The 20,462-nt window shown below is 35.6% G+C and overlaps 1 protein-coding gene across 2 annotated transcripts in view; it reads left to right on the plus strand.

Annotated features, from left to right (window-relative positions):
- The window catches only part of Eif3e (eukaryotic translation initiation factor 3 subunit E), a 32,905-nt gene extending 16,137 nt beyond the window's left edge, over positions 1 to 16,768 (plus strand). For both annotated transcript variants that reach the window (XM_059247466.1, XM_059247467.1), the window contains exons 7-13: positions 28 to 152; positions 3,766 to 3,892; positions 4,617 to 4,718; positions 6,168 to 6,277; positions 14,613 to 14,715; positions 15,333 to 15,467; positions 16,569 to 16,768. In XM_059247466.1, coding sequence (XP_059103449.1) covers positions 28 to 152; positions 3,766 to 3,892; positions 4,617 to 4,718; positions 6,168 to 6,277; positions 14,613 to 14,715; positions 15,333 to 15,467; positions 16,569 to 16,607 — 741 coding nt within the window. In that variant the 3' untranslated portion in view covers positions 16,608 to 16,768. The remainder of the gene's footprint in view (positions 1 to 27; positions 153 to 3,765; positions 3,893 to 4,616; positions 4,719 to 6,167; positions 6,278 to 14,612; positions 14,716 to 15,332; positions 15,468 to 16,568) is intronic.
- The last annotated feature ends 3,694 nt before the right edge of the window (positions 16,769 to 20,462 follow it).

The raw sequence follows: 20,462 nt of genomic DNA on the forward strand, positions 1-20,462 counted from the left end.
CTGTGTATACATTTCTTAATCCTTCAGTCTGTGAGTTCTCCACTCCAGTCTCTTCAGCAGCGGACATGGCTTATTCATTGGTCTCTGTTTGTTTTTTTCAACCATCCAAAAGGCCGTGATAATATTATTGATCTCTTCCTTTACCAACCACAGTAAGTTACATCACTGTTTAATATTAGTTTTTGATTATCTGAAATGTCCTCCTCTAATATTTAAATTTGTCACCTGCCCATCTTTCTGTTTGATTATGAGGTGTGTGTGTGTATATACATACATACATACATATATATATATATATATATATATATATATATAAAGTATGATCTCTGAACCAATAATATAGCTATAATGTAGACTCGGCTCATCCAAAGGATTAAATCAGCATTTGCATTTTCACAGGGGCCTCTGTTATGTTGCATACAGCTGATCCTCTGTTTTTGTGGATGACATATCTGTAACCAACTGAGAGAAAAATTCCATCTTTACGGAATGTATACAGATACTTTGTTCTTGCATTATTTCATAAATAATATAGCAGTAACTACAAACAGAAATTTTATATATTATTAGGTATTATAGGTAATTAGAGATTATTTGAATTATATAGGAATATATGCAAAACTGTACTCCATAATATTATAAAGGGACTTTGGCATCCATAGATTTTGACATATAATGACATTTTGGAACCAATCCCTTATTGGTACTGAGGGGTGACTGTACATTCAAGTGTTAGCAATAAAGATTTATTGCTAAGCCTGGTGGTGGTGGCCTAGCACTTCAGAGGCAGAGGCAGGCGGATCTCTGTTCGAGGACAGCCTGGTCTACCAAGAGAGTTCCAGAATAGGCTCCAAAAGCTACATAGAGAAACCCTGTCTCGAAAAACCAAAAAAAAAAAAGGGGGGGGGGGGAGCTTATGCTAAATTATTGAAGGGGAGGAAGGAGGGTGGAGGTTCTATCATGGAAGAGTCCTTTTGTATCAACTTGGCCTGTCCAGCTTTTGGCTTATCTTGAGTCAGTAAGAAATGCACACATTGCTGTGTGAGTATGTGAACTACACCATTCTGTTGTTGGCCAGAAGTTTTGTTTTGTTTTATTTTTTATTTACCTTTTTAAAGTTCTCACTATGTTATTGACGGTTCTTAATGTACCTCGGTCTTGCCTAAAACTTGATCATCCTTCTTTGACTCAAAGATACATGCCACAAATTTGACTCTTCCAGATATAAGGATGTGTCTGAATGTAAGTATATGTATAAAGTTTCTGATTGGTTAGTTGTTCTGTTAGCCAAGTAAGAACAGTCATTTACCAGCAGGGATTCAGTTGTTTTTCATTTCAGCAGCCAAAGACACACAACCAGAACAAATTAACTTACTTGAAACTAGAATGGTTGCTGAGGTGAGGGCACTGGGGACTTGCTCTGGGCATGGTAGACATTTTCTGAGTTAGAGCTGCCCTTGGGCTCCTGTTGTCACGCACTGCATGATATGGAGATTCACTTCTGCAGTCCAACATTCAGTCTGAAATTTCAAAGTAAAACAGTGCTTTCATGTAAAATTTATGCTTCAGTACAGTCATTTAAGTGACAGCATGGGATGAATCACAAGTTCCGCTTTGCAGCCTTGTGCATTTCCCATTCTGTCCAAAGCTAAAACCAGAAGCAGACCTTCCTTGCTGCAGATTGGTGACAGATCCTTTCAAACTCACTTTGCAGGTCTAGAATGTCATAGACCTTATTGCAAGCATAAAGGAAAGTCCCGTATTTCTAAATTCATTCAACTAGGTTGAATTGGAAGTGATGAATCTGTAATGTAGTCACATGCAAAGAAGCAATATCAACACAATTTAATTAAATTATGTAAGCAATAAAGTACTCCCATATGCTTGTCAATTGATAACAGTAGTTAAAGTATCTTTGCATAGCTTTTGTGAGACCATGGGTTCAAGCCCTTACATTGCAGGCCCCCCAAAATGACTAAATATTAAATATTTGAAAATCTTATTATAGGTCAGCATTAACCAATAAACATTGTAAAATGTGTGATAAATTTTTAAAATTTTTATTACTTTTTATTTCTCAAGATGGTCTCATTGAGCCTACCCTGTCCTTGAACGTATTTAGTCTCTAAGGGTAACTTGAGCACCTGATTTTCTGCATCCCACTCCCACGTGTGGATATCATAGGTGTGCACTGTCATGCCCAGCTCGTTTGCAGTCACTTTTTGTAAGCACTTCTAAATTTGAACCCATTTAGTTATCCCCAATGAAGGAATTCCATTTGTCTTACTACTTAGTTTGTATTTTTAAAACATAAACTCAAATACTATATTTTGAATTTTGTCAGTAAAATATTTTAGAAATTTGACTTCTCTTTCTGTAAGTACCTCTATAATCCAAGTTCTTCACAAAATGTTTGTCAGCTTCTGTCATGTATTCACTGAAACGTTTTCCCAAGGATGTGGCTCACTAGGAATATGAAAACATTGTACAGTGATACAAATTTTAGAATAAGTAAAAGGAATACAAGTTTAGCACCATATGATAAACTTGTAGATTTTAGGTAAATTTTTGACAAGTTCCCTAAATGTTTACTAAAATGGTCCACTTCAAAACTGATAAGAAAACAGAGTATCAAGTAAACTTCTTTCACATGAGTATTGCAATTTGCTGCTTGAATCAAGGCTCAATTTGTGAGAAGATAGTTGTTAGTTGGTCCATGTTAGTTCTCTACCTAGAAGTTTTGTTCTTGAGGATATTGTTTCCTATACCTTATCTTAGTTAGGGGCATTTGAGAGAGGACAGGCGATACTCAATAGTATTAGGTATTAAATTCTAAAGGCATCTTAAGAATTCAGTAGGAATTTGTAATACAGGGATGTGTGTGTTCTTGTACGTGTGTATACATGTACACATGCTATAGTCTAGGAGAGCATGGAAGTTAAAATCTTAAAAGCTGCCTGGAATTTCATCTTGTGAGAAGTATATATTTGGAAGAACAATTTCTATGGCATCAGCTTTATTGATGGGAGCCAGATTGATAATTTAGAACTTGAATATATATACCTTTGAGAAATGATCTTTACAGACATAATTCTGAACTCAGCATCATACCTGGGGAAGGCACTCAGCTAGTATATATTGGTTCTATATAAGGAAATAGTTCAGAAGTGCAGTGAGTTAGAAGGTTATCCACTGTGAATAGTAGCATGATTTGGCAAATAACACCTAAGAGCCCATTGACATTTATCTCACATTTATTCCTGTTTTTCATGATTGCCACTGCTACGTATTAATCCAGGCCATGTAATACTGTAATAATGTCCTCATTGTTTCTACTTTTATATCAGCAAAATTATTTAATTTGTATAAGTATTCAGGTTTCTAACTATGAAATTACTTGCACAAAGTTTCACTCCTTTGTTCTAATGAGAGAGTGACAGTCACAGCTGTTTGCAAGCTTTTGGAATAAACTAATAGTACATCCAAAGATCTTCCAACATTATTCAGCAATAGTAAGGACTTACTACATTCTTGAATGAGTCTTCCAGCTCACTCTTAATTGGCAATAGTGGTGAGATTGCCCTCCTGTTATTGGAATATGCTGATTTTATAGGTGATTATTCCTTTGCAGTAGTTATTGGTAAATGTTTGCAGTCTTAGGCTAAACAATGTAGCTGATGTTTCCTTTGTTTCACACTGAATTATATACACTGAAAATTGGGGGAGTTTAGTGACTATGAAGTAATTGTTGTGTTTTTACCTTAGGTACCTTAACGCCATCCAGACAATGTGTCCACATATTCTCCGCTATTTGACTACTGCCGTCATAACAAACAAAGATGTGCGGAAACGCCGGCAGGTGCTGAAGGATCTAGTGAAAGTTATTCAGCAGGTAAAAGTAGATGCCTTAAAGCACTGCAGCCTTCGGTGTAATCTCTTCTAAAGTGAGACTCTAGGGTATTAGGTGAAAATACGAAAAGTGGAAGGGAAGTGTACATGAAGTTAGAAGAGAGACAAGCCCTGAGCGTTTACTTTTGTAGATTCCCAGTATCTTTACAACAGATCCAGCATAAGTGATTGGTGCTGTCTTCTAAAGACTCCAGCTTGCTGGAGCTGCTTGGTGAGGTTTGGGGGAGTAGTTACCTGCACAACTAGATGGTGACCTTTTAAATGGAATATATAGTAACAGTCCTTAAGGTGAACAGAAGCCATTGCTGCTTGATTTATATTGAGCTTTTCAGAAAAACAAAAAACAGCCCAAGAAATCTTTATTTAACCTAAGACTGCATTAATACTAAGAAGTGATTGTTATAGCAGGGTTATATCTTCATAGCTGGAAAAGTTCTTCATTGTTCATTGGCTAAAGGAGGCTAGGTATTAGAATTGAAAATTTCTGAATAATTCTAAGATGAGTGCCAGAGACTTTGATTTGGACATTATTACGAGTTTACCATGTTGCCTGGGATAAGGGTTAGAATAGGTGCACTGAGAAGATGACATTGGATTATTTGCTGTGAATTAATGATAAGAAAACTAGAAAATGGAGATATTTTATAGGCAGTATGCTAAACAGTGCTCAGCAAGATCTAACTGAACATTTGACTTGATTTTTACAGGAGTCTTACACATACAAAGACCCAATTACAGAATTTGTTGAATGCTTATATGTTAACTTTGATTTTGATGGGGCTCAGAAAAAGCTGAGGGAATGTGAATCAGTAAGTATGAATTTTTACTACGCAGTTTACATTCTTAAATTTCTAGATGTGATATTGAAGTAACTGAAGTAAGAAAGAAGCTAAATGGCAGGTTATTGGTAGAATGAAGTCATTTAATTAGCACTTGTCCCCTTTGGTTACAGAAGTTAAAGCATCAACTGTTTTTGAATGCATCTGGGTCTCCTTAATTCTATGTTTTTCTGATCTGGTTCATATGTACATACATATCACAACTTTGACTGTTATATTTGGAGCTACTTTTAGAATTTTTCAAATGATCATATTTAACATTTTCTATAAACTAGGCAATTATTATAGTTATGAGTTTTATACCTAATCTTTCCTATTGTTCAATTGACAATAAAGTTCTTTGAGAGAAAATCTGGAACTTGATATATAGACCAAACTGTCAATGGACTCACAGAGATCCATCCACCTGCCTCTGCCTCCCAAGTGCAGGTATTAAAGGGGTGCACCATCACGCTCTGCTGCTGCTTTTCTTGTGTTTGTTTTGTTTGATTTCTAAAGACCTGCCCTTTTTTAGTGTTGGGCACACATGTGGAAGCCAGAGGAGAACGTGGTGGATTCTGTTTGTTAGTTTGCCATTGCATGGCTTCCAGGGTTTTGACTGGGCGTTAGGCTTGCATGGTGTGCTTTACCCACTGAGACATCTCCAGGGCTTTGCCACATCTAATTAATTAATTAATTAGCTCATATTCGCAGTGTATTTTGGGGTTGGGTGAGGGTTGAGTGCACAGTTTGCTATCTATCTTAAGGTGACCTTGGGTCTGTGATCTTTGTACCTTGGTTTCTTGAGTGTTGCAATTGTAGGTGTGCAGCACCATGCTCCACTAGTTTCATTCTATAAAATCAAATTTTGGGGAAAAGTATTTAACTAGGATCTAGTTTCTCTAAGGAAAAAAATGCAAGTGTACATTGTGATAGTTTATATTAGTCAACATAGAAAACTGAAGTCTAGATTGATAGTTTGTGTCCTTATAGCCATGTGAACATTACACATGCTGTTGAAATAATCTCTTTTAATTCTTTCTGTCTTTGAAACAGGAGGCATTCCTTGCACTGTTTTCTGAGTCTGTTTGTCTTAGGTTGCAGAAAGTTCATATCCTTAGTCCATTCCTTCTTTTTAGTAGCTAGAGCATGTTGGACAAAACAAAGCATGTCAGGAAGTTGCTCTGTTATTTAAAATCATCAATGAAACAAGGAGCCACTGAGGCTTTTTGGAGGTTTTCTTCCATCCTTTACTTAAATTATTAAGGATTTGAACATGAGCAATATTCTAGAAAGTGCTATGCTCTAGGGTTTATTTTTGTTTTTGTTTTGTTTTCAGATAGATTATAGGGAATAGAGCAATAAAGTAGACAAAGTGAGTCAAGTTTTTAAAAACATTTGTCAGCATCATTAATTTTTAAATATATTTTATGCATATAGGTGCTTGTGAATGACTTCTTCTTGGTGGCTTGTCTTGAGGACTTCATTGAAAATGCCCGTCTCTTCATATTTGAAACTTTCTGTCGTATCCACCAGTGTATCAGCATTAAGTAAGAACACTCAGATTGAACATATATTTTCTACTTTAGTCTCTGGAAATTGACATTTATTATAATGTTACATGTAATGATTTCATTCATTTAATTCCGTTTTTGTTTCTCTTTGCTTTTAGAAGAAAAAGAAACTAATTTGCTAATAATTTGTGAAAATTTTAATCTGTTTGAATTTGAGAAATCTTTAGGCTTTATTTGTGTGGTAGAATATAATTTCTGTGACAAGTTGAAACTTAAACATTCTTGTAGTTACCTTTTTAAAGAGTAAACAGTGTTGTGCTGTTATGAAGGGATATTTAAGACGGTTTTCAGCAGTAGGTCAGATGAGTTAGCCTTTAGCAAATAGGAAATTTTGTTGTAAGACCACTTACATTTGGTAATAATTTCTGTTAATTAAGTTTGTTTATTTAATTACATATTTGAATTCTCATATAGTAAGTTCCTATGACATCCTAAAATGTTGAAACATGGAAAGCTTGTGGTGAATTTAAGTTGAAAGTTTCTCTGTTGTGTGAGAAAATAATTGGGAAAATTGTGAAATGTACATGACCTACTAGAAACTAATTTCATGTATTAGGCTTTCAGAAATTATTAGTGCCCTTTGGCCACAGATGAAGTCAAATATAAAACATAAAAACTTAGTACTTTTAATGTTTGCCTCTGAGGAATTTTGTGTAAACCAAATTCTGTTTCTTAATGCCATTTGTTTTTGGTAGGAGATCTATCCATACTTGCCTAATTTTAGTGGGTTGTCCAGAGTTAGAAGTGTAGTGTGAACACTGAGCCTTCCTTATGGGGATTAGGACTTTGATGTAGTTTGCAGGCTTGCTTTTTAAAATGGATTTTCTTCCTGGTCTTAATAGACAATTGATGTGTGATTTCAAAGGCAGGCACATCACATATGGACTGATGGACAGGAGATACCTGGACTAGATTGTTCTTTGTTTTGAGATTTGTAATTGGGGCTTCTCTGTGAGAGAGGAATGCTTAGTATTTTGGTTTCCTTTTGTAGTTTTCTCCATTCCCTCGTAGGCTGTGTTCTCTTGTCTTTGGGATTGATTTGTTTTGTTTGCATGTGTGTTTAGCCAGAACTTCTTGAACTGCTCCTGTGTTTTATAGCAAATTTTGTACAAATCTTTGTTAAGTGAATAAATGTATTCTGAACATTTTATAGCTTAAGGCTTCTTTGCATTTTGCCTCTGAGATACCATGGATAAGACATTTGTGATAATTCTAGCTCTTTACATTTATAAATTGGCATTTGGGTTTATTATTTTGTTTCTTAAAATTGAGTTTACTATGTTTGTCAGTAAAATAGACTAAGTATTTATACTCTGGTAAAATGTGTAGCCTGGTAACTGTAGTACCCTAGGACTATCTCTTAATGTTTATGGTTTTGTCTGTGTTGGTTGCTTGCCTTGCTTTTTTGTACTGCCAGGATCCAACCAGGACCTTGTAATTGTTAGGCCAGGCCCTGACTACTGACCTGTACCCAAAGTTTTCCCATTTATCTTATGGACATTTTACTTTTTCTTGGATCTCTTTTCTTTTCTGCTAGACTATCTCTAAAGCATCTTAAACTAAATTTCTGGAGGTGTTCCAAAGCCCTAGCTAGGGTCTTCTAGTCCTCATATTGTATTTACTTGAGATTGTTCTAATTTTTTTTTTTGCCTGCCTTAGAAGATTAGTTTAAGGAATATGTAGATGTGGATTATTTTTCTTCAAAACAGTAGATGAGACCAGGCATATTCAGGTTAGTATGGCTGTAAATGGTTTCAGATATTAGAAGTTTTGAGGTGCAAGAACTCAGGAAAATCTACTAATCCAGTACTGCACAGCTGTAGAACAGCTTCCTTTAAGTCTTTTCAGTAGAGTGAGGGTAGAAAAACGGCACTTTCTGTGGTGGTGGAGTAAGTGTTTTATATATCTTCATTGGCTAGCCTGGGGCACTGGAAACATGACATACATTTCAAGTTCTAAAACCTGGGCTTTCAAACGTTGAGTATGCATGTGAGCAGTTTGGCCTGCTGCCACATGCAGTCCTACTTGTATGTATAGTGTTGGTGCATGCAGGTATATTAAATCAGGATTTTTCCATGCTGCTGTAGCATACGTTTTCCCTGACATTTCTTTGGAACTCCAAGACTTCTAGAAATACTGGCTCTGTGCACTCCTTGTACTTAGCTGGAAACCTTAAGGTTTGGTGTGATCCAGCTGCTGTCCAGGTCATCCTGGATTACCAAGCTTATGCTGGTAAGCCTACATTGTACTGTTCCTCACTATGAATTGTTTTGTTGTGAACAGTTTATATTTTTAGAAATAATCTTTATATCAATTAATTGATTGTTTAGAATATCAGTTGAGCTGAAGAGTGAACATGAAATCCATGACAGCTTTTAATTCTGTATTACAAAATTCCTAGTTTTGTTTGACACACACAGTTGTGCTGTATAGCAGCAGGGCTGCTAAGCTGTACCTTGAGGTTTGGTTATCTCAAATCATATCCAGAACTTAAGAATCATATCGTGTCACTTAATTTTTTATCCATGTAAATTACATCTCTTTAGAGTAAGTGATAGATCAGTATCATACTATCTTTAGTATATTGAGTTTAGTAACATTTTTCATATTTTTAAAGCTGTTTTACTGGATTAGAATAACAGCAGCTGAAAGTAATATAAAGTATTTAAATTAGGATTTTACAAATGCAGTGGATCGCTTAATCAGACTCCAGTGACAATCCATGGAAATGATCAACAGAACTAAACTTTGTCTTTAAACAATACACAGGGAGAAAAGCAATTGTTCTCTGATCTAGATGTTTTTAAACCCTGCTGCATATTAAAGTCATCTCAAGAAGTTATATAGCAACTTAAATAGAATTGATTTTTCTGGCTTCACCCAAATTTTCTGAATCAAAGCATAACTAAGACCTTCTGAGTCAAAACCTAACTAAGCATGTATCTTTTCAAAGAAGGAAGCATTGCGAGTGTTAGCTAGACATTGACGAACAAGCTTTGAACAAATAAGTTCAAAATTAAAGATTTTAATAGGTGTGCAGAGACATCATGACCAAAACAATTTATAAAAGAAAGCATTTAATTGGAGGCTTGCTTACATACAGTTTCAGAGGGTGAGTATATGACCATCATGGTCAGGAGTATGGCGGCAGGCAGGCAGGCATAATGAGCAGTAGCTGAGAACTTCCATCTTATCTACAGGCATGAGGCAGAGAGGACTAGACTGGGCCTGGTGTGGTGCTTTTGAAACCTCAAAGCTCACCCCTAGTGACACACCTTCTCCTACAAGGCCACACCTCCTACCTAATCTTTGCTAAAGAGTCTAAATAATAGGAACCAAACATTGAAGTATGTGAGCCTGTAGAGTTATTCTTATTTAAACTACCACAGTAGATATTTGAAAAACAGCATAGAGCGATTAGGAAGAATCAAATGAATATATATATTGTGTTGGAAAGTCTAGAGAAGTAATTCAGATGGAGGTTTCAGTCAGTCCTAAGCTCTTTGTGCCTGAAACTAGACCTTCTACTGAATGCTTATCATGCCACGGTATCTCATTCTCTGGTTCATGCTGCCTGTTTCTGCCTCTAATTTGTGTATGTTTTCTCTCTTGTGCGTGGGAGAAAGAATGTGTCTCTGGCCTCTTGCCTTCCAAAGGACATATTGCAGTTTTGGAATACAATAGCTTTATACGGTTCATTGTTTATTGAATAACTTTATACTTGTGATTCAAAATGTTATTAATATACTTCTTGATTAAATGTGTCTAAGCATGTATGAAAGTCATATCTTTATAAATGCATATTAAGATTGTATGTATACATATTCCTGTAGATTTGTAGGATGTTACAAATCTGTATAACAAATTATGCAACATCCTTCAGGAAAGACGGTATGGAGGAGTTTAATTTAGTATAGCTTACTAGTTTATTAGATATATGTGTCTGAAATTTAAAAGCTATTATAAAGTAATTCTTGCACTGGTTTTCAACAAGAGATAAAAACAAAGAACGGAAGTAATATTTTGAAAACATACAATAAAATGTTGGATCATATGCTAATATGATTTCCTTAGGGGATTACTTTGGGTATTTTCAGCTATTACTTTCTTGTATTTTAACATTGTGAAGTCAGTCTACTTCATTTATTAAGTAAAATTAGATCTTAACCTTTCCTTCATATTTACCACATAAGAATTTATATTTAAAATCACATTGATAGTAGAGAGAAATAGTTGTTACCAGGTAGTAGTTTCAAAGGCCATTATCTCATTTCAGTGTTAGCTTTAACATAAGGTTATATATTTCAGTTGTTATATTCAGCATTTATGTTTCTGGGCTGTCTGTCCTCCCACTTTCATAGTTCACTATAGTTTCTTAGCAGATTTCTTTAGTTACTTCTCACAGCATACTCTTACAGATATACAAGTCTTTTGTTTGTATGTATTGGTTGCATTCTTCAGTGAAAACTAAACTAGAAGTTCCCATATCTTATCCCTTTAATCAACAATATTTGAAATAAAACGAACTTGTCAACTAAAATTTGGAAAAACAAGTTGTATGAAATAGTTATTAATATCACATGTGAAATGCTGGACTCCAAATTTGTGCTAAGATGGGCAGAATGACCACTGATGGGGTTCAGAGGAGAGAAAGAGACATCCTCAAGACCAGTATTGAGACTTGATAGATAATCAATGTGGAATCAGTAAAAACCCAGTAAGTCCCTAGATGAAGATATATATGTAATGTTTGTAAGTGGGCCCACTGGTAGTGATTACTTCACAGAAACAGAGAATTATCTAGTTTGTGCTAGAAGAATGAACAAACTAAATTAAAGCAACTGGACTGAGTGAGGATGGATATTTGGTTTTGCTTGGTGTTCAGGAGTCTTTGCTTTTTTAAATACTTGTTATGTTTTTGTATCTATAGAACTGGTAAACTAGTCAACATAAAGATGTATGTGGCAATTTTTAGAGAAAATATTTAGGTCTACTTTGAAATGCTTCTAGGTATAGTTAAGATTTTTAGTATTGCCTGCATCCAGAATTGGTTTCTGGATTTTGTTTTTCTCATCAATTCTACACTTTGATTCATTTTAGAGCATCTTGTAGGGTTATCTAAGCCATCTTTATCTTTCAAGCTTTGATCAAGCAGTACTTTTTTTTTTTTTAATCTTTAGTATTTTGCATGAATTTGAGAGAGAGAGAGGAGACACCAGGTCAAAAGGCAGCTTACTGAATCAGATTTTTCCTCCTTTCCATGCTGATCCATTTTGCCAGCTCAGTTTTACATTCTTAAATTTGTTCTTGAAGTGATTGGTAGCTTAGATAACCCGAGGTGCCATCAAAATAATGTACTAATGCTCTTAGAATTTAGTAAGTAAAGGATCAAGAAACACAGTGGAGTCAGTGAATCACATAGCTGCCCTACAGTGGGATTATAGCTCAGCCTGCAGTATTTAAACAGCTCTGCTAGGCATGGAGCCAAGTCACTGCAGCCATGTTAGAATGTGAATTTAAAGAAAAGGGGTATTGATTCTAGTTAAGAGTTACTGTGTAGAGTATAGTTCTCTTTCTTCTAAAATCTGAATCAGATATTTCCTTAGGTCAACTCTTCAGGCTGGAATTGGTTTAGCATTGGTAAATCCTGTGCGATCTCTCATAGGTTTGGGCTTTTGTTGTTGTTGTTATTGTAGTGATCTATTTAGAGATTAGGTAATTAGTTACTCCCTAACTCCTCAGCTTTAAATACTCAAGAGTTGGTCATTGTCACAAGCATCAAAGCCAGTTCATATTTCATTGAATGAGTGATAGAGAAGGAAGAGAGTTGATTTGCTAATTAGCATATGATATTCATGAGTGAGAATAATGGGAAGCTGAAAACTTAGATTGTAGCTAAAATGGAGGAAGCCATGACTTGGTAAATAAGTTTGAATGTTTATGCTTTTTGTATTGAGAGGGTTTGGGGGGTTTTTGTTTGTTTGCTTGTTTGTTTTTGTTGTTTGTTTTTTGTTTTTAAGATTTGAAAAGAGCTGGGAAATAAACTGTTGGGTTTTAGGGCTAAACAACTATGTAAAATAGATTTAAGGGCTCAAGATACAGATTATTTGGGTAATAACTAGAAAATAGTAATGGAACCTGAATCATACTTATGGCCAGACTGGGAATCAGACAGTTGGGTATTGTTGGCTCCTTTGTGAGCTGCATGGCACTCTTTTCTGGGTGCATAGTAAACAAGGCATCTTACAAACCTGTGTATTCTTTGAAAGATTTTTCTATTTGAGAACCATATAAGAGACAAGTAACTCAAGTGAGGGAAGGGATGGATAGAGGCATGGCCTGTGCAGAGCCCTAAAGTAGAGTTGGGAGTATCTGACAAACATGTAGCATGTCTGCTGGAGAATAGTGCTTTCCATGGTGAGAGTAGATAAGGAACTTCTAATGAGAAGCCATAATTAACAAAACAATTGAGGGACTTCCATTTAGATAGAGATGACACAGGAGTCCAGTAACCTTGGTTGTAAGCTGTTTTATTTAATTCTCCTTCATAGCTTATAAACAGAGTTTGTATTATGATTTAAATCTTTAATGATGCCAACAACGTAATTATTGTCAGAAAACCAGGTTCTCTGCTTTTAAACTGCAGAATATAGCCACATCTGCTGACACATGCCTCTAATCTCAGCACTTGGGTGGGGTGGGCAGAGGCAGGAGGCTTACTGCAAGTTTGAGATCAGCTAGAGCTAAACAGCAAAATTTTGCTTCCAAAAATAAATAAGTAGAAGGCTGTAGAGAAGATTGTCAGCCAATCCAGTTTTAAACAAATTGACTCAGTTATGCCAAGTGAAATAGTATGTTTTTAAAACCTGCTCTTTCACAGCTTCAGATACTTGCTTACTCATTACAAAGGGAGTGAAATTGACATTTCTCGAGAAAGTATTAGTGGAAACAGAAGGGATTAACTGTGGAGACACAGGAAAGACAAGTTGCTGCTATTTTCCCCTTTTTGAAAACAATCCCTTTTAACTAGTGGGTCTCTGGCATAGGCCTGTAGTCCCAAGGCTTCAGAAGGTAAGGCTGGAAGATTACAAGTTCAAGCCCTCGCTGAACTGAAGACCCAACTCAAGATCAGCTTTGGCAGTTTAATCAGGCCTGGCTCAAAAAGTAAAAACAGGTTAGGAATATAGCTCAGATATAGAGCACTTATCAAATATGTGCAAGGCCCTTTTCTGATCTTATTTTAGACTATTTTATTGATAAACTAACTTAATTTTTCCATTTTAAACAAAATTTTGTTAATTTCTTGTGTTTAAACTTGTTAAATAGGGTTGTGATAGAGAGCATATACTTTCCGAAAAGGTATTTTGATGAATTAAATTGATTACATTTGGGTGGAAGCCTTATCTTGACATAATTGCTTGTACAGCTGCTAATGGCTTAAATACTTTTAAAGATGAGTATACTGTTAGATCCAGAATTTCTGTCTGTAATATTCCCAGGACCAATTTTGTTGAGGAGTGCTATGTTGGTGGTGTAGTGGTGAACATAGCTGCCTTCTAGTCTGATTGAAAACATCTAGTTCTCTAAAGCAAATCAGTGATTCTGTTAAAGACTGAACAGTATAATAGCTTCAGGTGAAGACAAAGGGCAGTTAATAAGAAGTGTGCACGTGCTCATGAATGCAAGCACAGTGTGTATGTTCCTGTTATCGTAAGTGCCTGTGTACTTTTTGTCAGCTGACTGATAGACAAGTAGCTGCAGCTTACCTTAGTCCCTACATATCTCAAGCATAGGCCTTCTGCAACCTGACTGTAAGTTGAAAAAATAAAACATCAGTTGCAAAAGGTGTTTTATCATATCTCACTGGTGTCAGTTGTATCTGTCTCTCTGTCCCCTTCACTAGCAGAATTGTTGGTTATATGTTGTTGGTTATATGCAGAATAACTGCAAGGAATCCCCAGAGTTTAAGCATTTAAGAGCTTTAAGCATTAGCTCTTTGTAGTAGGTATATTTTATCTCATCATTCAATATTATAAAATTCTTCCTTTGATAGTTACTTTGGAGCATGCAAGTATAAGATTATGTTCTAAAAAACTAGAAGTTTTCTAAATGGAGGATATGGTACATTTTGTCAAGGATATTTACAGTCCAGCTGCTATTATGAAGGCAATATAAAACAGGCTTATACACAGGGATGGTGTATGTAGTTAGGATCATGTATATAAGAGAACAGAATCCAAAAGTATCTGAAGTTTATGCAAAGTATAAATTAAACACTGTACAAAAACTAAACTTTTACCTCTCTCATTAGTATGTTAGCAGATAAACTGAATATGACTCCAGAAGAAGCTGAAAGATGGATTGTGAATTTGATTAGAAATGCAAGGCTGGATGCCAAGATTGATTCTAAACTAGTGAGTATTATGTTAGATATGGCACATGCCATAAAACAGCTGCTGACTGTTTTTATAACTCTGGGAATTTTTAATTAGAAATATTATTCAGTAAACCTTATTTGAGACAGGGTCTCACTGTGAAGCTATGGCTGCCCGGGAACTCACTGTATATAGATGAGGCTGGCCAATTGCCCCCTGTGCTGGGGTTATGGGACATGCACAACACACCACCTGTCTAGGAAACTTTGTTAGGCTGAGCCTGGTAATACAGGCCTGTAATCTCCCCTACTTTGGGCTCTGAGGTAGGAGGATTGCAAGTTCAAGGCCATCCTGGGCAAAATAACAAAATATTTTCTCAAAATGGAGAAGTAAAACCAGGATGGGGGCTGTAACTCTGACAGGGTGCTTGCCTGTTGTATGTCAGCCCGTTTCTGGTACTGTATGCCCCACCAAAAAATAGTTGGGTGACAGTTGTTTGAAGGCGACGGTACCTCTTATGTTTTCTTGCTAGGTGAATGACACCGTTCTGTACAGTGTATAGGTGTGCAGCAGGCATGTGGCATTGTGTGATGCTCACAATTTACTGAGACGCTTCAATCATTGACTTTACTAGAATAATTTCTGTTTCATTTTAGGGTCACGTGGTAATGGGTAACAATGCAGTCTCACCCTATCAGCAAGTGATTGAAAAGACTAAAAGTCTTTCTTTTAGAAGCCAAATGTTGGCCATGAATATCGAAAAGAAACTTAATCAGAACAGTAGATCAGAGGTAAGAAGCAAACATTTTACATTCTCTTTGGGATTTAACAGTAATGTAACAGCTATTACATGAACTTTGAGAACATAACAGTATTGGTTGGCTCAAATTTATATATAGTTTCTTTTAAGCTTATGAACATTTTGTTCAAGAAATTACTAAATTGAAACAAATTTTGACTTAGATATATTAAACTCATTAGTCAAAGAAACAGAAAAAAAATTATGTTCCTAATTATAACTGGGTTTTTTTTTTCTTTTGCTCTTCTTATGTGACTTAATTAATTTGCTTCCTCAGGGCTCTCAGCACATCATTTTGATGCTGATAGATGATAACTTACATGTGCTTGAAATGTGTGTTCTCTTTCTAACTCTAAAGAAATAGTTCTATAAAAAATAGTGCTTCCAATGCTGATCTTACATAAATTTTAATTTTATCTTTTATCTGATGCTCATAATTAACTGTCCAAAAATACCCCCTTTCCCTTTTAGTAGAGAGCCCTCATTTTAGATGTTCAATGAAGTTGAGTGGCCTTAAGGCTTCGAAATTCCACAGCATCTGTAAATCCCTGCACATTGAGTGCATACAACTGAGGGTAGAAAGAGTCATTAAGTAACTGAGGGTATTGAAAGACTCCATTGAATTGAGACTGGAGGAATAGGTTAAGTGAGAGTGAATTTACAATTGCATTTGTCAACCAAGTCTAGTGGAACTGAGCCTGAACAGTGTGTTCTTGTTTGCTTTTTCCTATATCTTCAGAAAAAATTGGTTGATTTTTTTTTTTTTTTTTTTTTTTTTTTGGTTTGGTTTTTCGAGACAGGGTTTCTCTGTATAGCTTTGCACCTTTCCTGGAACTCGCTTTGGAGACAAGGCTGGCCTCGAACTCACAGAGATCCACCTGCCTCTGCCTCCCGAGTGCTGGGACTAAAGGCGTGCGCCACCACCGCCCGGCAAATTTGTTGATTATTGTTCCCATGTTGATGATTGATTACTATTATGCTTTATCACTGTCCAAAAGCTATACCAATGATAAGATGTTTGTACTACTTCCTTCTCTGTTAGCACTTTAAGATTTCATTTCATCTTGATGATTTCTCTCTGCATGTATTTTAGGCTCCCAACTGGGCAACTCAAGATTCTGGCTTCTATTAAAGAAATATAAAGAAAAGAAGAAAAAAAAAGAATCAAGGAAAGACACTGTAACCATTATATATAAAGGGCGACATACATTTTTAGAAGCAATTGACATGTTTACTATAAATTTTGGACAATTTAAATAAAATCGGCTATGATTAATTTTTATCTTTCTTGAATTTCCTTGTGTGTGCAGTTGTGTTTTATTAACTTTATTTTCAAGCAGTTCTGTATTCCCAGGAAGTTGCTAAAAGGAGTATAAAGAGGTCCATGTGTAAACTCAGTTTCCCCGGGTACTGTAGAACAATACAAACCAGGATATTGACATAAATATACATAAATGGATTTTTTTTAATATGTGCAGATTTGTGTATCTTGTGGTTGAGGTACAGAACTGTCACTGGGTCATCTCAGTATTTCTAACACCTGGCAACCACTAATCTGATCTCTGTCTCTGAGAATTTAAAAAAAAAAGAATTAGAATCAGCCTGCCATATTGACAGGCTTTACATCTGCAGTTCTACAGAGCAAAAATGCTCAGACAAAGAAACGTATCTATACTGAATATAATATATAATGAACAAATTGTCATATAGCTCAGTAGTGTATTCCTTTTATTACTTAGTAGGACTCCTTTTTTTTATTTACCACAGTGTAATGATGTATTTGTTGAAAGATATTTTGGTTGTTTCCAGTTTGGTGCTATTACAAGTAAAGCTTTTAAAAATATTTTTCTTAGTTACTCTAGTTAGAGACTAAGTCGGAGTGTAAGTTGCATTTTATAAATTCCCTGAATGTTATACACTCAGGAGTTTAGCAGATACCTATGTTGTCTAAGTATAATTTTCTTATTGGGTCTTTATCACACAGAATTGGATTGGTGTATTTGTATGTGTTTCTCTTTCTCCTGTGCTAATGGTGTAAAAATAGAAGACTTTTTCTTTGTTTTACCATTTGTCAGACCACCACTGGTCAAAGTCAGTTCGAGATTCTAACGTAATTATATTGCATGTTCCACTAGAAAAGCACAGAACTCTCAAGAGCGGGTGTACAGACTTTCTATAAAGACAGCATATAATAACTATTTTGGCCCTAAAGACCGTTTGCTCTCCATTTGGAACTATTCAGCTGCCATGCAGTACAAAAGCATGTGTTTGATTAAGTGAGTGCTTATGGCTATCTTGTAATAAAATTTCATTTCTATAAACAACCAAGTGCCAGAATTGAGGTTTCTGGCTCTTGTCTTGGGATATTGGTATTGCTAAGTAGGAGTCCAGAGGTGCTGCTGATGGTTGTGAAAATGCTGAATGTTGCTCTAGCAGCTATAGATATGTATAAAGGAATATTTGTAGTACAAAATTATCAAAGTTCATGTTGAAAGCTCCAGAAAGTGGTATCAGTAACAAGATAGAAAGTGATCCTTATATCATAGCTAATTCCACCATCAAAAATTCTGATCAGTAAGAAAGCCATAGTTCATTACAAGGCTAAGTAGAATTGCATACCCTACTAAGATGTCAAGTTTTGATCTATAGCTTAACCCCAAGACACTTTACTAGCAAATATTTTTCTACGACTAAAAAGTTTATCAGATATGTCCTAAGTGGGGTAGCAAAAGTCCAGGGAAGGGATATAGTTAATATTAAACATTTCTCTGCTGGGCTTGAAACAACCTTCGGGAAAAGGAATCTACCATATGAACACCTTAGGCAAGCTAGAAACATAGAAATGTCCATAGTACTCATATATTGGTGGCAAAGCATGGTCAGTCTAGTGTATGTTAAGGTGTAGAGCCGAGAACAGTGTGTCAGTTCTGTCAGGTTGCTGAAGGTTAATCCCTTGTGGGTTGGTTGTTAGGACCCTGGTCAGGGACAGATGTTTCAAGTGAGCACGAAAAGTATTCCATGTTCAGTTCCACCAGTGTGATCTCTGGCTACTAGTTCACATTTTCCACTTTCCTTGAAACATGTCACTATTAGTATGATTTAGAAAAAAATGTATGTAATAGTTACTTTAGCACATTTGTAACATCTGTTCATTATTAAGATATATTCTTGGTGTACATTTACATAAAAATTACTTAGCTGTGGATATGTTCTTAAACCTTAACAACAGATAGTCTTCCAGTAAGGTACCAAGTCAAAATTTTATTTTTCATGTTTATACTTTGCTTTTTATTATATTCCTCATTCTATGCATTAGCAGTTTTTTGTTTTTTTTTTAAGACACATCAAGAATCCATGTATCATAAACTTTGGATATTTGCTTGTGGATTTTACATTTGTTTCTACATGTAAACATGTGTTTGCTATTTACAAGTATGAAATATATAAATGTATATAGTGTATATTCATATGTGTGTTTAGATACACACAAACATGCAACCTGCTCAAGAAATCAAGATCTAACTAGTAAATCCTCTGCTCTTCTGCTTACATTTTCTTCTTCACCCCTGAAGAGTAAGTACTACAATGACTTTTGTATGAATAATTCATTTGTTTATATAAAAGTTTGATTTTCAGTGTTTCCAGTCAAATTGAAATTATGCTTGGTATTTATTCTATAACTTGCTTCACTCAGCAGATTGAAATGTATTGAGCTTTAATCCATAGCTTCTCTCAGCCTTTGGTATTAACTATACATATCATAGGTTACTCTTGCAAGTATTGTTTAACAGTTCCCTCTGATATTAAAACATTCCATCCTACAGAAAGCTTTTTAAGCAGGGAGGTAAACAACTCAAAACAGCTTCAGAAAGTCCCTAAAACTGACCAGATTGATTAGCCCCATCCCTTTCAGAGTAAACAAAAACTGAGAGTAGTCCCCTGATGAGCTATAAAGAAGACTGAGACAAAGACAGCTGCCTAAAAGTTTTCGACCTGAGGTAACCTGTTGAGTTACCTGTAGGCTGTGCATGTTTCAGGTTCTGTGATCTGTCACCCACGTGACTTTGTAAGCTGGTGTGGGCATTAGTATGATGAAGCTGTCTTTGAGTCATTTCTGTGCTGTAGAATAATCCTTTTGTACACTGAGGATTTGTTGCTGTGATTGGTTTAATAAAGAAGCTGACTGGCCAATAGCCGAACAGGATAAAGTTAGGCAGGAAAGCCAAGTTGAGAATGCTGGGAAGGGAGAGGGTGGAGTCAGGAGTTGCCAGCTAGCCAGCAGGAGATGAGCGTGCGATATTTATAAAACCATGTGGCACAATGTAAATAAGGAATATGGGTAATCTTAAAATGTAAGAGCTAGTTAGTAATAAGCCTGAGCTATTGGCCAAGCATTTATAATTAATATAAAGCATAAGTGTGTTTATTTGAGAGCAGCTGTGAGATAGGAAAACTCAACCTGCATTTTTGTTCCTGTAAGTAACCCCTTACCCATACTCTTGTAAATAACACCAATAAACCTCATTGGCAGTTCTACTATTTCCCCTGTACTAGATGAGCAGCCCTGTGCTGCATTTCTATTCTTAGAATGGTTATCCTAGAAAATCTGACAAACATGATTTTACTTGTAACATAAAGTTACTGTCTGCACCATCAAGATATATGGAATGTTATATTGAAAGAAATTCCCATCTTATTTTATATGCATTATGTCCATATTGTAACCTCCAAACAACAACGTTTTGCCACAGTTTGTTTAGGACTTGTTTCTTTAATTGATGTTGCAAATTTTAGTTACACTAAATGGGATTGTGACTACCGATTGGAGGAGTTCTCCCGATAGAAAGATGGCTCTTTGGATATTTCTTTCTCAAAATTCTGAGGTTTGTTTCCTCAAATTATCTGAATTGTCTTTTTTGTGTGATATTTGCTAATTTTTTTTATGTGCCTTCTGGCTTTCTATTGGTCTTTTAACCTAGTTTGCTCG

The sequence above is a fragment of the Peromyscus eremicus genome, chromosome 20 (assembly GCF_949786415.1).
Source record: "Peromyscus eremicus chromosome 20, PerEre_H2_v1, whole genome shotgun sequence".
Taxonomy (NCBI): Eukaryota; Metazoa; Chordata; class Mammalia; order Rodentia; family Cricetidae; genus Peromyscus; species Peromyscus eremicus.